The sequence below is a fragment of the Falco rusticolus genome, chromosome 2 (genome assembly GCF_015220075.1).
Source record: "Falco rusticolus isolate bFalRus1 chromosome 2, bFalRus1.pri, whole genome shotgun sequence".
Classification (NCBI taxonomy): Eukaryota; Metazoa; Chordata; class Aves; order Falconiformes; family Falconidae; genus Falco; species Falco rusticolus.
Window position 1 is genome coordinate 24943634 of NC_051188.1, and position 17964 is coordinate 24961597.

The window sequence follows — 17964 nt, forward strand, 5'->3', positions numbered from 1 at the left end:
AAAAATAAAGTTTTTAGCCGTATCTGGAGTCAGTAGGAAAAAAAAGAGGTATATACAGCTATTTTATTTTTTATATTCATAGTCCAGTGATGACAGTCATTCATGTATACAAATTACATCACTGGCTTTATATTTTGTTCTAGAGCAATTTGGAGTTTGGCATTGCACTTTGAAATAGTAGACAAAAGAGAAATTCTATCAGTTTCCCCTTGTGTCAGTTCCTTCAACTCATGCAGTATTTTTTTAACGACTTCATTCTGCAGCAGTGTTAGCCAGAGTAAAAATTATCTTTTGTAGGTTTCTTAGATAAAGAAAGCCCAATATCAAAGCTGCTGTCTCTTCTTCAAGTGACAATTATTTTGCCTCCAAAAGAGAATATGAACAGAGAACTGGCAAAGAGCTGGTTAAGGACATCTGAAACATGCCAAGTTGTTTGGAAAAATCACATGCTAGGCCTCCAGAAGTGCTCATTACACTGCCAGAGTAAAGTCTAAACCTAACTGTGCTAAGTATGTTTAAAATTTGTCCAATTGGCACAATATTTATGAATACCTCAGTGTGTTAATATGATGTTAATTCTGGTCAGAAAGTGTCTAGTACTATGGTGGTGAGAGCACAGAAGCTGAAACAAGTATTGATGAAAGAAAAGTAGTTAATTAGCATGTGCAACTCTATGTATGAGCCAACACATGCCCTTTTCTGTGTGGCTTAACTAGATAATTACCCTGACAACACTTTTCATTTTCTTTTTGCTGTGTTCTATTTTTTTTAAATTTTCTTTCTCTAAGGACTGGATAAAAGCTGCTTTAGGTCTTTTACTGTGATTTCTTTTCTTGATTGGTAAGGCTGAGGTTGCAGTTCATTGATGTGGTAAACCCCCCTATTCTATAGCGCATTGTATAAAAATTCAGAATATACTTTCCAAAAGAAAACAACTGTAGCTGGTATTTTTATATCAAATTTATTAACATTTAGCTTCTTAGCAACTATGTTAAAATATTTTTTCAATATTATGTCAGCCAAACTAGTTGGATTCCTTGTACACAAACAAGTGAAACCCAGCTTAATTTCTAGAGGTAATCAACAGTATGAAGATTGTGTTTATAAACGTAGGGGTTAGATACTTTTTTGTAAATGCTTTTTGTTTGTTGCCGTTTTCTGTTCTATGAGATTCCAACTTTTAGCTCAAATGGTGCTTTTAATTATGTGCAGACTACAAGAATAAAGCAGGAAAACTTATAAAACTTATTTGTATGCTTTTGAGTTAACATTCATTTCTGTAGTAGAGCAGTTTTATATCTACCATTAAACATGCATTTAGAAACAGACATAAAGGGACTTAGTTATACCTCAAAAGTGTATTTTCATGTTTTCAGCACGCCTTGGATGAGGTTCTAAATGTATTTCCCAAATCAAAGAAGATATAAATTGAATCCAGTTTAATCTGTGACTGCAGTATAGCCAAAAGCTTGTAGAAAAGTGCATAAATACACATAAATCATCCTTGCCCCTGAAGAAATGCAAATATTCATAATTTTTTTCTAGCACAAAATTGAGTGCCCCATTTTGTCCCTCCATCTCTTGACTGAAGTCATCGCTCTGTGATTTGAGTCTTTAAAAATGTGGTACCCCAAGAGTTTCTCTTCCTCCAGTGACTCTTGTTTCCCCCATCTTTCCTTGCCCTGGAATTTCTCTCTCCTCTTCTGGGTTCTGATTTGAACAGCTGCACTTTCCTCTTCTTGGTGGCTGCTGAGGGGTGTGGTGATTCCTCAAAATAAAGGTAAACCAAAGTCTGCCTCCAACAGTAACTGATGAGATGTGCCTTTGCTAAGTAACCGGTTTTCATTTCTTCTGTAGTTTCTGAGATCTTCCTTTCATAGCCTAATGTCATGGAAGCAATAACAATGAGGAAGAATTATGGCTAGTAATAACCATGGTATTAATTAAAACTTGTCAGTGAGCCCTATGGTTCACTGTGCTGTTGCAAGTATGGGGAGATAGCTGAGGCATCAAGACTGCTGGGTTATGAGTCATTCAGTTCTACTTGCCTTGTCCATCTACATGGCCCTGTGATGCACTGTGTCAGCCCCTTGGGGCTTGTTGCTGCTGTAAGACTTCTGGAGTGAAAAAGTCTAGCTTAGGTGCTCTTAGTTTCCCTGAATCTTTGCAGGATTTTGATGCAGTCTTTCACAATATATATTCTTCTCACAGTTGTAACTTCATGCAATTGCAAGGCTACTTCTTTTAGAGGCCGTTAGGGCTAAAACTGTTGCACACATAGACAAACGTGTACCATTTGAGAAGCCTAGAGTATCCTGCTTTGCCTCCAGCTGCCAGCCCAGAAGACGCAGGTTTCCCACAGGTCTTGTGTTTTATCTGCCCATTGCAGATGTCTTGATAATCCAGAACATCCCAAATGGTACTGGATGCCTCCGTTTAAGCAACTGAATCTTAGGTCACGTGTGGGCATTAATGCTGCCGACATCTAATGCTATGTGTCAGGATCTGGAACTGCTTTCTGCTCCCTAGGGGTGGGATTCAGTTACTTGAGCATAGATATGTGCTGTCATTCATGTTGTGGAATGCCCATGACATTTACACTGGCTCACAGGCCTGACACAGGATTCACAGACGACCCATACTCTTCTGTAGTAGCAGGTCTAGGTTAGGCAGGGTCTGTCTCAGACAGAAGCTGGCATTAGCATTGGGGTTCGGTTGCCTAGAAGTAGTCCTGTAATACTATTTGGATAGAACCATACCACCACAGAGCCGGCTTTAAGCAAAAGGGGGGGAAAACCCCAACAAGTCAGGCAATAGTTCCCTCCTCCCCTGATCACTGAGCAGTTTTGCAGCTAAACCAGACTTTAGATCGCCCAAAGCAGATCCAATAACTCATGACTGCTGAGTCAAGATAAAATTCATAGGTATCCTGTACCTCGGTACTAGCAATAGCAATACTGTATTTACTGGGCTATAATTACCTGTTTCAGTAGTCTGCAAACTGTGAGCTATCACTCCTGAATCTAGCAGTGACATTGTGAATCTTCCTGTGGTTTCTATGGATCAGCACCAAGCAGTGGTTCTTCTTGGAGCTGTACCTCTTTCTTGCCTGGCGTGGCCTCATGATAACATATATAGGTCTGCAGGCAGTCCACAGTTTTTTCTTCTAGGGTATAGCTATTCCTTAACTTGCTCAGCACTTCGGACTCTTCTATTTTGTGCAAATTATGAAGTATAAAAGTGTAAGTATGATTACAGCTTCAGCATGAGGAACCTAGTTCAAAATTCCTGCAGCTGAAGGGAACCACACAAGAGGGATTCCCATCAAGAATGACACCCCGCCTTCTCTATTGCAGTTGTTTGTAATTTGTTTGCTATTGCAGTGCACTGTAATCATTGCTTTTGTGGCTTGTTTTGCAACCAACTAGACTTCAGATGTTACAGTTGAGTGCTTTATTATGTGCAACATTCATGCAAAAGCTGCTCTAAAAGTTTCTGGATTCTTGTTAATTTAGTATACAGTTTCAGTGATCTTTGCAACTTGAGCATTACTTGTAAAGGTGTATAATTGAAATCACACCCTTTAGTCAGTTCTGTTACATGCCGCAAACCAGAATATTCCAGGCAGGTTGTACACAATGAGATAGTTTGTCGTGATTGCTTTATATTGGGTATGCATGCAAACACAGCTGGATCTCACATAAACAGTTGCAGACTGATTAGAAAAGGAAGGAAGAATTCCATATTCACATCTGTCAAATTGTAATCTAAACAGTTGTCTGAAGATTGAAAACTGGTACCTTCACATTTATATTGCTTATCCTGATAAGCTGCTTTTTGAATCCATCTAGAGGGCTGGCTGGAACTTTTCTCTCTTATTCTGTAGCCCGTTGTCATTGATGCACAGCTCTAATCTCAGAATGATTAAATTTAATAGCCAAGCTTATAGGAGAGTAAACTGAGGTTATCATATGAGTAACTGAGCTAGATTTGGGCATGAACAATCCAGATGTTTCATTTAAAAAAGAATCTTTGTACAGATCACCTCAAGTAAGTTGCCTTCATTCTGGGTTGCATTTACCTATGTTATAAGAGCTCTGAGACAGTAAATTTGTTTTAACTTGCTTAATGATGCTCAGCTTTGCCCTGTATACAAATGCCAGAGTTATGTTACTTGCCATTGTCTGACAGCCTGAAGTTTTTGCAGTCATTAAACCATGTTGCTAACCTCATGGCTGTCATTATTTTTGTTTGATCCTCATTCAATTGGGTCTGCTGTGGCATATAATCTGTGACAGTTTGTAATATATTGGTTGCGTATACACTGACTAAATTTGTAATTCCTATGCCAGCTATTTAGGACCAAAAGCCTCCATTGCTACTCACTGGTACCCTCCCCTGGTGGAGACTTCTTCCAGTCCCTTTGCTGTTGAGTGGCTGTTGTTTCTCACAGAGGAACTCACGGTGGGAAAAGCTATCCACCAGCTCATTCCTCCAGAAATACTTTCTGAAGCTATTTGGTGGGTAGCACCCAGTCAAACCACCACTACCATGCTGTTCTCATACCTCTGATTGTCGGTATCTTGTAGTGATGTACTGGGGCACTGCAGCAGTTACTGTTCTGTTGTGAGATTGATAAAGGACCTGTCAGTTTATATTTGCAAACTTGGAGGTGGTATCTTTTGGTGCGGAAAAGGGAGAGGATCTAGTTTATGTAGTAGAAATGCTTACTGTAGCGCATATAAAATAATTCTGTACCTACTGCTTAATGACTTCTCCCAGAGGGGGCCTTTCTGTTCTTCTAGCCTCTTCAAAGTGACTTTTGCAAACCAAGTGGGTGACATCCCCATGGTATGCACTGGGGATCACCTGTTGTCGTGTTTCATTCTTTGCTGATACTTTACTGATACTGTTAAATGTGCTGAGTTTGGTAATTATGCCTTTCACCTACTCTTAATTTCTGAGTCGCTGTGTCAATGCTCCCAGGAGTGCCACGTGCCCCTTTTTGTACAGTGAACTGACTGGCTTTCCTTGCTTTTGTGATAACATGGCCTCTACTGTTTCGGTGGGGGGTGTGTGGGGGGTGGGTGTGTGTGTAACAAAGTGCAAATGAAGTGGCCGTGCTGGAACAGCATCCCCAGTGTGGCTACCAATGCTCGCCTTTTTTGGATGTTGGAGAGGTCAGGTTTTGTCCTGATCTCCACTCTCATTGCTTGCTGCACCTTCTTTAGCAACTTGGTTAAAGGCTTAGTCATATCTGCAAACATCAATATAAAATCCTGGGGAAAAATAAACAAATTCGGAAAAGATCTGAGCTCATGTAAACTTGTAGAGCAAGGAGCTTCCTATTAATTTTGCTCTCTGTTGATAAGGTGATTTCTCTACTCCTATATATTTTTTTTCCTGTACCACTTGACCTGTTCATCAGTTCACTTAGAACTGTGCTCCTGATGTTACGGCTTATGCTTTTTTAATTAACTCTTTCAGCTCTGTTTGAGTCTGGCTGGGTTAATACATCACCTGTTCATTAAATTACATGGATTTGATCAGCCTCTGATAATTTTTCCCGTGTTTGGATGGTATGAATATTGCATAAAACTGAAGTACAGTGAAGTCCTTTGGTAGTGGGTGATGTAAAGCGCTATTGCTGCCCTGTAAATGTAGGGGGAAATTCTTCCCAGCCTTGCTCTGACAACAAGATCACAAAAACAGCATATGCTAAATCTGTTATGCCAGAGTCTGGCATTTTTGCTGTGACAGGTGTGGTTTATGGTATAACATAATTAATTTCTCAAAAGTCAACCATTACCCAGTAAATCCTGCTGTCTGCTTTTATGATGGGCCAGATTGGAACATCAGAAATGCTTGATCTTCATGCAGTTATTTGTTGCTCCAATAAGCTTTTCTCTGTGGTTTGGGGATATTTTTACTGCTTCTGTGGCTGATGGTCAGGACTCATAAATACTTTGGCATGAATACTCCTGCAATCTAATTTCTTTTGGGACTGTAGTTCATGAAAAGCCTCTACCCATTCATCTCTAGGTGAACTTCTGGAGCTTTTAGGGCAGCACATTCAGGTACCTCAGGAATAATTTCTGACTGCCAGTCTGTCAGCCTTTCCCACTCTACAATCATGGATTTGCCAAATCCAGTGTCAGTTGATGTTCTTGTAATAATGATATGTCAGGGATTTCTTCCTGTCTTTCTTTTGGGAGACTCTCAGCATCAAGTTGAACTCAGAATGTTCCAGTACATCTCCAGGAGCAGATACATGCTTCAGTTGGGTCAATTTATTTTTAATCTGCTGATACCAGGAGAAGATTCAGGGTTAATTGTTAACACCAGGGCATAGGGCTTCTACTCTGAGTGTTTTAAATGCAGGGATAGTTGTAATGAATAACCTGGGTTCTACATTGTATGATTTTCACCCCAAATTATAGGTTGTCTTTAACATCTTTCCAAGCTGGGTTGTTGGTTTAACTAGGTAGATTAGGCCCAGCAAGCTGAAATCTTCCTGTCACTTCCTTGTCCGTGGAATGCACATATTGATCTGGGCTTTAGTCTTATTTGTGTTTATGTCTATCTCTGGCTAAGAAAATTTCTCTTTCTAACATGCCATTTTATTTTATTGGCCTTTTTTATTTGTTTAGCTTCTGCCAACTGCTCTGAGATTTTCGAAAGCAATTCTTTTCATATGGTTCCACTAAACCAACAGAAATACATTCTCCCTGTGAAACACCTGGGTTAGCAAACATAGATGCACAGTGTGTAGAACAAGCATTTCCAAATGGTGCGTTGAGGGGGTGAATATGCATAGATGAATATTTGGCTTCCCTGTGTGCATCTACCAGAAAAGCAGGTGATGCATCAAACACAGAAAAATGCTTAACATTAGTCACCTCTTCCAGCATTTTTACCCTTGAAGTTACTAGAAATGTTTGCCTTTTATAATTTATTTAGTTATTTTGATTCTGTATTTAACCAAAAATAGTTTCTTTTTTAAAACTGGACTATATATGCTGTTGTGGTTGTCCTCTTCACTATGACTTTTGAGAGCAACAGGCTTACCTGTCTCCTGTTTCAGCTTCTGCCTTAGCACAGGGGACAGTCATGAGTTGTGGGGCTTTTGGCTTGTGAAGCTCTGCTCTGTAGTTTGAGAACTTCCTGCAGGCACTCCTCAACTTCTTCCTCAGCTCACAACTGCTACCATCATTCCCATTAAGAGTTTCTCCAAAGTCATGGAGCTTTTTTCATCCTCCTTGTTCAGTGCATTTGTCAGATGATTACCAACTCTTGCAAAGTGGTGGTGTGGTCTTGGTTTGTGCTGTTTACTGCAGCCTGTGCAGTTCTGTGTGCTTGCTTTTGTGGATTACGAGTTCTCCACACCTTTTTTCCTTGTATCTTTTTTGTCAGTATTTCGTGTACTTGAATATGTCAGCATGATTGGAGCCGGGCCTGTCATCCAAGAGATTCATGCTCTGGTAGAGGGCTTTGCAGGTCAGTCTCAGTCCTGGAGATTTTTTATGTTTATGTACCTCCACCATACCCAAAACAATTTTGATGGCAGTGTTTATATCTTGGTTTTCCCCTAAATACTGCCTGAGTATTGTGTCCCAGATTCCAATCAGTCAAGTCTTTTATCAGATTTTAGCTCCCTTCAGTACTGCAAGATTGTTTCTCAGATTTAAATCACTCAAACCGCTCTGTACTTTTATCTTCTTTTTGTACTCTGTTTAAGAATCTCTCATATCTTTAATATTCACATGGGTCACAACATTCCTTGAACTATTTTTGTGCAGTTCCATAATTAATCTTTTCTGTCAGAGGTAGCGGAAAATGATTAAACACATCAAGTGTCTCAGAAGCACTTGTCAGAAATAAAGCTATTTTTATCTCATCTCCCATTGCTTCTCAAAGTCAAATGCCGCTTAATTCTTTTCCAGATGACCTTTATATTTTCAGAGACTGTTATGTCTTGGGAGACTTCAAACCACTTTCCCAGCCCACTCGTCTTCTTGGTGCTTTGGTTTATTTGGACGGGATGTCGACTCCAGTGGTTGTGCCAACCTGCCTGTGCGGTGAGCAGAGGGGGACAGGGACTTTCCATCTCACTCTTGCCTGGGCATTAAAAATGACTTGGGTGAATCATGGCCTAGAAGCTTTCCCCCTCTGCTGTGCATGTGAATTGCTCAGATGCAGGTGATGACAAAACTTCAGTAAGATGAGCCCCCCCTGCCCCCCCAAGGCGTACGCCTGGGTTTGCACAGCCTCTGATGGTGACAGTGGGGTGTGCAGGGTGCGTTGCACAGTCCAGTGACCTTTGAAGGCAGGGTGAGTCTCAGAGAGGCTTAAATCAGGGCGTCTGCCATAACATCTAGGCTTTCTGTACTTCAAAGGAGAGGTTTCCTACAGCAGTCACCTGACACAATGAGATCAGGGGAATTTTCGTTTCCTTCTGCGGTCACACTGCGGTCACTTTGTGTCTCTTTGCTGCGTATCTATCTGTGATAATGTTCACTTGTGCTTATGCATACGTTAAGTGAAAGTAGAAGTCTTCTCAGGCTTTCATCTGCTACAAAATTAAAAATAAAAGTGTAAAAATAACTCTTACTTGCTTCCTTATGGGTTTTTTTGTTGTTGTTGTTTTGATTTTGGGTTTTTTTTCCTTCTGCTAGTATTTTTGGAGTACCTGCAGTGCGTCTTGATGCCTGCGGCTTAGCTTCATGCTTTCAGGTTACCTTCTCCTTTCTACTCTTGTGCTTGCAAAGCTTCTCTGTTTTGCCTGTGATGGTGAGAAAGGGTGTTTTACCTAGCTGCTGTGCTCTCAGACAAGTGTTTAGTGCCATCTTTGGTGCTTCTTCTGTAGAGGTGAGTATCATACCAGACAGAGGCATTGTTCCAGAGTTAATACGCTGCTCTACAACTTAAGGTACCTGGTTTAATTTTTCTTCTTCTATGCATGTTGTAATATCTCTGCTCCCAAATTTTAAAATAGGAATGATATTACTTCCTACCTTATGTATGGCTGGCATAAATTAATTCATGTTCATGAGGCACCAGCATGTTACAGTGTCCAGCACATTGTGAAAAACAGTGACTAAATTGCACTGAGAAAGGAACTGGAACAAAACAATGTATTTCAGGTGTGTGATCAATACTTCAAGCTATAATTGTAGCAAATTTTACATTAAGTTGTTACAGACTGAAAAATGTTCACTTGGTGTTCCGTGCACCATTTGCAAGCCTAATTCTGGTCCCAGATTATTGAGATTGGTCAGAAATGCCACATATATTGAATCAATAATCTGTGGTAATGTTGACTAACAGACTCTCAAAAAGAAAACTATAAAATTACATATTTGGGAAGGAATTACAGAGCAAAAAATTAAGTTGCTACATGACTAACACACTATTCCATAGCAAAGTCCTGTGCTTCATACATGAAGATATTATCTTCCCAGTTTTGAAAGATGGGAAGAACCTTAAGCAATTTCTAAATACCCATTTCTGTTGCTCAGTATTAAGAATATAATTTGTTTGTGAAAGAGAACATTTGCCCAAAGACAAAGGTGTCTTTATTTTAAGGGTAAGTGTGGGTAAAACCTACTTGACTTTGGATCTAAGGGTGAAACATTACATGAAATGTGACATCCTTTGTTGTGGGTTTAGATTAAAATACTTGCTATTGATGATAGGGGGGAAAAACACATTATATTTTCCCCTTCTTAATCAAGGCACATTCTGACTAATCATATACTAGACTTTCCCATGTCATTCCAGTAATTACATCCATTTCAGAAGGGTTTTTGATGTAGGGCTGAATAACAACTTTTTTGTTGGAGGTACATCAGCCTTGTTTCTAGTAATGAAAAAGCCTTTGCACATCTTTTCCAATTAACTCTTCTCTTTTTATTGCTAAATGAGTTTCAGTAACACTTTCCTATACAGTTTCATTAACATGCAAATAGTTAATACAGGATAGTTCATCTCAGCATTGAGAGCAGGGTACTTGTATGGTTTATTTGTGAAACGAATGGTATTATTATTGGTTCAGAAGAGACACAACTTAAAATTGGGACAACTTGTTCTAGAGAAATGAACACAAATTATAGAATCATGATGTTCCCAATTATAGTTCTTGATTTGCTCTTGTGAAGGCTTTGCATCATGATAGATGTAAGTACTGAGAACTTGCAGAATGATAGCTATCAGTGCCAAACTGAGGAAGATCTTAATGATCTTGGACAGAAATTTAGAGGAGTATTCCAGCAAACAAATGTCTGTGTATTACTAAACTGATTTCACCTAATGATTCTTGGACTATGTAGATCTGTCCTGCAATAGAGCAGGACATGACTGTCAGATTGTGAAGCCTGTTTGCCTGTGTTGACTTATTTCAGCTGTCAGCGCAGGAATTTGGACTTTGTAGGACTAGCCCACGCTATGGCATCGGAGGGGGCTTTTCTGCCTTGGAAATGTGTTTGACTCTTCATCAAGGCTCAATTCTGGAATTACTGACTTTGACTCACACAGAGATCTCTTTAAGGCTGATCAAACATGACCAGTATCAGACTTCCATGAGCTGAGTATAGGTAGAGTGTGGTCCAAGTCTATATATATTGAGTGGAAAAGTCGGAGGAAGAAGTATGTATCAGCTTGAAAATGAGACTGTGTCAGAGCCTGACAGGTGAGTGAAGTACAAACATACAAATGGACGTAGCTAAGGACAAGCTACATCTTGAGACTTCTATTCATTTTCATGGTGATAATAAAACTTCATGATTTTCTTAGTGATTAAGGCATTTTAAGGGTAAGGTAAATGCTGTTTAAAAGCTTTCCTGACAGTCTGCTCCTGAAGAATAGACGCTAGTAGGCACAGAGAGCACCAATCCTAACCCACAGCTTTCCCAATACCAGCTTAGCTCAAGTCTCAGCAGCTTCAAGAATATAGGGTATTATCCCCCAAAAAGATGTTAGTCAAATGTTTGGTATCTAGTGGTATGTCCTACTCTCTGAAGACATGTAATAATGACAAGACTACCCAAATTCAGCAGCCTGGAGACCAGCACACTGGTTTTAGCAGTTCTGTTCACAACACAGAGGTGACTACACAACCCTTCCGAGAGCCAGTTTGTAACCAGCCTTTTTTAGTAAAGTTTTGCAGTCAAGCCAGGTGATCTGTCAGCACTGCACACTAACAAGGAGCAAAGTAAGACCCCTCAGCACCTTGTAAAACCACGGAGGTGAAGTCACCATGCTGTCTGTCAGTAAAAGTACTGAAGTGTAGATTGCCATGATCTTAGTCCTAGTCAGCTGTGAACTAAAAATAGGTACCACAGGTAAGTCACTGAGATCAGTAAGTAATATTTCAGATAAATATAAAGGCACTGATGATGTAAAGGTTGGTTCCTACTTGTTTCCTCTACACATGATCTGGGAGACTAAACTCCAGTTATAGTTAATAGATACCTAGAAGGTTTCAGTTGTCCCAGAAGAGGTATAGTGTCATTTGAGGTACCCCAGGATATTCTGCCTGGCCTCCAGTTGCTGCTCCAGAAAAACGAAGGTCTCCTGTTGGGTCCTAGATTGTGTTTGCCAGCCTCATTCAGGTAAGGCACCTCAAAAAGGTCTAGGCATCTACATTAAATCCTACTGCTAGTCCATACAGTTATTGGGACAGAGGGAGTGGTCCCGCTGAGTGTGACGATATGGTTGCTGTACTGCGCCAGATTCCACCAAGTAGATTGCCTTGGAGTGGGATCCCATTAGCTCGGTATGAGTTGTGCCATGTGAGACTTCAGGCTGTTAGGACTTCTGCATGGAAATGGGAGGTGTGACCTGGGCCTATATCCTTCTGGAGTGGCAACTAGATGCCTGTGTTGAGGCAGCTGAGGGGAGCCTGAGATCTCCATTGCCTGCAGTAGGAGCTTGGGCATCTGGCTCACCTGTGGCCAGCAAAATGTAAGGTGCCTTCAAGCTCAAAATGAGTCCCAGCCTGGAAGTGGGGTTAATTTGCCTGAAGATAGGTATAGGTGCAAATTACCAAATGACACATTCTGTGGTATCCCAGGTGTCTCTGTGGTGCTAGGGATGTGACTTAGGTTTTATGGGAGACTCACAGCTTTCTGAAAGTGGCTGGAATGCTCTGAAGTCTCTAAAACTGCGTTAGACACCTAATTACAGGCAAATTAATTCTGTCCTAGATTTCCATAGAGATTCTTTGCTCTGTCACTGGCTTCTTCCAGCTTTATTTCTGTGTGGTTTTGAACTATTTCATTAATCTATGTCCACAGAGCCTGGGGACTGTGATGCGCTATTTTCTATGTTTAGCTAGTTTTTTATGGAAATAATATAATTCTACTCTATGCTTACTCCAGAGGGTAGACATTTAAGTGAGCTGCTTCTTGCCTGCTTTCATCTATCTATAGAATGTGTCTTGTCTAAACTGAGTTAACAAAGGGGTTTATGTCATCAGTGGAGAGAGATGGGCTCCCAAAGAGTGACTTACCCTGCATATCTGAGGCAAGTCTTCTCATATTCTATAGAGGCAGACTAGATGGTTTGCTTAGAAAGTTGAGTGAGATAATCCCACATTGCTACATTTCCTATTTTTTCATTGCAATGAGGGAGTAAACAGCACCCCGTTATCTGTGTAGAAGGGTAACCTGTGGGATTCCCTTCCTCCTTGCTTCATGGTAGAAGCAAAGCTACTAAACCCCTGGAATATCTCTCCCCACTGGTAAGAACAGGGAGGACTGAGTTAACGGGGCAAGTCCTCCACAGTCCTGGGGGAGCTCTGTTGGCGGGCAGCATGCTTGCAAGTGCAGATGACAGAGATGAAATTGCATGTTTGAGGGTGAGCATGGCGATATCTTAACGTTTGAGACAGGAAATCTGGAGATGTCAGATCTGACAGAGGAAGAATACATTGCACATTTATGAGGGGAAAATTTGGGTGTGCAAATTTGAGTTGCAAGTGGTGGCACATTTGTTCCCAATGTTTTTAGAAATCATATTTGAAGTGTTGGGCATGTAGCATTTTGGTCATGATGTGTAATGTCTTTTGTTATTTCATTGGCATAATGGAGCTTCAGTGTGAAGTAAAATTAAGTCTGTGCTTAGGTCAGCTCTCATTTTTGACATAAGACTTTGAAGTTGTTACTATATTTAGTTTCTCACTAGCATCAAAATCTGTTTTACTGATATAGACAGATGGTAGGACTACATCATGTTCGTTTGAGCTATTGGTGTAGTACAAATGTGAGCATGTATGTTGAAGTTTGCAGCTGAGAGCTTGATCCAGGTACGTGCACCTGGGTGTGTACTGTGATTCACAGTTTCCACGATTGCTCTCTTTGGGTTTTGGTGACCACTCTAAAAGGGCACGGGTCTATTCTCCTCTAAAGTCAGTGTCAGATCTGCACAGATGTTTTCTATACTCCACAATGACTCAAAAGCAGCAGGTTTCCATATAGGGGCAGCTGAACTGAGCCTTGGTTATTGATCTTACCTTTAGTTGTTCTTCACTTCCAATTGTTTTTCTCCCAGCAGTGAGAATTAACATTCTGCAAGAACAGTAGAATGATAGAAGTCATTATTTTTCCTGGGTAATTAACAGTGTCTATGTAAAAAAATGTTTAATAATCTTAATTGCTTAATTTTCCTAATAATGCTGGCAACTGGAAATTGTTGTGGTTCAAAACTTAAATGGTAAGAGTGCATGGAAAGGAACTGTGAACAGCAGTATCAGTAAATTAATGATAAAATTTGCCAACATACCAACTGCATGGAGTGGAATTTTTGCTTTTTTTTTAATGTTTTGGAATATAAGCTTTCTATATGGCTTATATTGCAGGGAGGGCTAGAAATGTGTGTGACATTTTGATTAATAATCTATCATATATATTCATCACACCTGTGACTTGTATGGCAAGATTGGAGGTTCATGACATCACAGCACATACAACCAAATGCTAAGTGATAAGCCTCAAAATGCAAATGTAAACTGGGAATAGTTATTAGGTAGGCTTTATTCTAATGAATAGAGCTCATATTTTTTTCCTTTTTATCAAGGACCTAGGAAAAAGCATTACAATTTCTACTAATGTGTAGATGACAAAAAGATGGGATGTTGATTCACAGAGTAGTCAAAATTCTTTGATAAGCTAGGTGCAAAGAAAAAGTATGTTTTAGATGGTGAAGGTCTCTGGATGTACAGTAGTTTAGATGAACATATGCTCACAGTGTAATGCTATGGCCACATAAGCAGAAATAGTGTATTAAATTGTCTCTGGTTTTACTGCTGGCGAGACTACTACTGGCATATTATCCCCAATTCTGCTTCTGCAGTTTAAGACAGATGATGACAAACTGGAAGAGAATCAGAGGAGAGCAGTGAGAGTGGTTAGAGAGCTTGAAGATAATGCCCGGCTCCAGGAACTTAGCCTGTTATTTTTCAAAGGGAACATCAAGAGACTGTTTCAACTGACTCTAAGATCATGGGAAAGAAATTTGGTAGAAAGGATCTCCTCACAGTAACAGATGGAATTACACCAAGAGAAGTAGTTAATATCTAATGCTAGAGGTAAATAGCAAATTTTAATAAAACAAATTAAAGTGAATTACTGTAATAATTTTTCAGGAGCTGCAGCAAATTGTTTTTCACCATGCTTTTTAAAAATCTAGATTGGTATTTTTTTGATTTATTATGTGTTCAAAGAGGAGTAAGTTCAAGGATGTTTCTTTGTCTTGTATTGTTTGAGAGATCTGGGCAGTTCTTAAGAATAGACCTTCCTTCATTATGTGTATCTGTGAATCTATGGATGAAGTGATATTCCTATAATGAAAACACACTTTGAAACATGTTTAGTTAAATGCATTTTCATTTTGTAAATACTGGAAGTATATCTGAACTTAATAACAAAAGTTAATAAAGGTGTCTAGCTAAAAGTGTGTTCAGTGCCTGGAATAGCTGTTTTCCCTGGCCAGCGAGCAATTTCTAGTTGATATATGGTATTAATTTGGTATTAAAGAAAAGTTAATTTAGAAGTTGTAAACTGCTGTTGAATGAATAAGGCTGAACCCTCAAATGCTGTGTTTATGTGGTTACTATGAGACACTGGATGTCAGTACTTGAGACTGTGTTACTTAAAATGGAATTTCAGCTGCATTAATTACAGTCTGTCTTTTCAACAGGCCCATGCTAAAGTCTGGCATCTCTACAATGACCATTTTCGTCCAACTCAAAGAGGAAAAGTGTCCATCGCCCTTAGCTCCCACTGGATAAAACCTCAACATATGACTGAAAAAAACATAAAAGAATGTCAAAAATCCCTTGATTTTGTGCTCGGCTGGTTTGCTAAGCCCGTATTTATTGATGGTGACTATCCAGAGAGCATGAGGAGCAACCTCTCATCTCTGTTGCCTGAATTCAGTGAAGCTGAGAAGAAGTACATCAAGGGAACAGCAGACTTTTTTGCTCTGTCTTTTGGAGCTACCCTGAGTTTCCAGCTCTTGGACTCCCACATGAAATTCCAGCAGTTGGAATCAATAAGCCTGAGGCAGCTCCTTTACTGGATAAGCAGTGAATATAATAACCCCCAGATACTCATTGTGGAGAACAGCTGGTTTGTTTCTGGTAGCACCAAGAGAGATGATGCCAAATATATTTACTATCTCAAAAAGTTCATTATGGAAACTTTAAAAGGTAGGACTGAGGTTGTATTAATATGTGCTTGACAAAATCATAATGCAAAATTGCCTACAGAGACATGTTAAAGAACCAGTCTGAAAACTAATTTTAGTCTTTAACATTCATCTTGGCACTTGTGAAATGAGATTCCAAATCCCTTTCCTGGGTTTGTTCTTTTCAGCTCTTGAAGACCATTAATGTCTGCAGATAGCATTTGGTGAGCTTGATGCTGCTGTCTTTGAAGTCAGCAGGAAAATTTCTGCTGTCTTTGGTAGGAGGAAGTGCAAAATACGTGTGAACTGTACTCTCAGTGGACTTAGGGAAAGAACTGTGTTATTTATTATTGGTTGTTTTCCATGTCTTAGAAGTATGAATGCATATGTACAAAATGTAAGAAAATATATGTGTGGGAAGGTAAAAACTATGCAATAGGAATTCCTCTGAAGAAAACATATGGCTGGAAGAGTACATTTTTAAATGAAAGATTGGAACCTTTTCATTCTGCATCTCAGTGTTCCTCTTGCACAAATTTTACATTGGTGCAGCTCTGGACGTCAATCGCAATAACCTGAATTTACGTCAGTTTAAGAAGAACTAAATGTTTGAGGTTATATAATCTAAATTACTGAAATTGTTAACTTATTATTCTATTCCAAACAGTAAGGGAAATGCACTGGCTTGTATGAGAGGTTTTTTTTTCTATTTTCCCATTTGTGTGTAGCAAATTTTTTAATCCTGGTAGCTACCAAGAAGTTGAGATTCCCATTTCCACTTTCATTGTCTTTTAATTTCTAAATTTTCAATGTTATAATTTATTTACTTGTCTACAGTTTGCTGTTCTAGTTTTAAAAACAGTGTTACCATAGTTATTATTTCAGACGAGATAGCCATTGCATTACGTTGCCATTTTCATACAGAGGATAAGCAAAAATGGCTTTGATTTTATCCTCAGCACTCATGAAGAGACAAAGGATTCCCACATTTGTTTCATCTGCTATTCCAGAAACCTAGTTATTGCAAATAAATGAAAAGGTGAATAAATACATGAGCCAGTGCATACAAAATTGGAAAACTGGAATGTAAAACATTTACTAACTGGCAAGTAACAAGTATTACTAGTTTGCATGAAGTCAGATGAAGAGCTCATCTTCATGAAGGGGTCATATTCCTGTTACCTATATTTCTCCTTAGTTTATAATTTGCTGGGCATACATACATGGATCTGCCTTTTAATCACAGCTGGCTGAAAACAATCTCAGTTTAGTTTCTTTCCTTTTAATGTGCCACTAAGTAAATAATGCTAATACCAACAACAGCGTGACAGTCTTGTTATATTAACTTAAGAATACTAGCACTTGGGTAAACGTTTTACAGGAAAAATTAATAAATAGAGACAGACTGTATCTGCAGAAGGAACTTGGATGTCATTATGATGAAAATTATTGCTCTGAAATCTTCTGCCGTTAGAAAATGCAAAATCCAATGTCAATACCAAAGTTCTCTGTGCAATGCCTAGGGGAATTCAGTTGAGAAGGATCCACAGAAGGCATCATGTTGGCTGTGAGCAGTCTGGTTGGACGACAGTAAAGACCAAAGGCACATGTTGTTTCTCTGAGTTTTAGAACACTTATCTATCCAGTGCAATAAAGCACTGAGGTGTAGAGACTGGTGAGCTATTTACCACAAGATTCATTCTAGCAGCCATGGGGCAGTAAAATGGCATTGCAGCTACAGCAAGGAGAAGCAAGGATAATTAATTTAGACCCAGGACCACATAAGTGTGGGTTTACTGCTTCCTAGATATGGCCGGTATCTTTGCCTGGTGGCGTATATGCACTGGTTCAGACAAAACTACTGCTTTCTGTATCACTGTTAAGAAGTAAGTGCAGCCCTATCGGAGCAAGCCTGTGGAGTAAAAAGAGTTGGTGTTGAGGGCCTGGTGTCCACACGGCGTGTACTCCTGAAACCTATTTCTGGATTAATTTCAATGCAGAGGAACCCAGGTCATGCTCAGTGATGAGGGAGATTTGCTCTGAAGTGTGCTCCCGAATTCAGCTGAAGTGCTGATGTAGGTGTCCATTCTGACCGGCATGCTGTAGATAAGCTCTGTGCATTTTGGTGGTGTTTTTTTGGTTGGTTTTTGGTTTTGTTTTGGGGTTTTTTTGGCTCTGGGAAAGGGTCTCTCTATTTGGGATTCAGGGCCCGCAGTCCTCTTACTATTTACTATTACTGATCTTTCTTTTTTCCAAATACCATTTAGGGCTCAATAGAGT

At 39.6% G+C, this 17964-nt stretch overlaps 1 protein-coding gene across 1 annotated transcript in view; it reads left to right on the forward strand.

Annotated features, from left to right (window-relative positions):
- Positions 1-17964, forward strand: part of KL (klotho) — a 48923-nt gene that overhangs the window by 18737 nt on the left and 12222 nt on the right. Inside the window, exon 2 of the mRNA XM_037375722.1 lies at positions 15196-15706. Coding sequence (XP_037231619.1) covers positions 15196-15706 — 511 coding nt within the window. The remainder of the gene's footprint in view (positions 1-15195; positions 15707-17964) is intronic.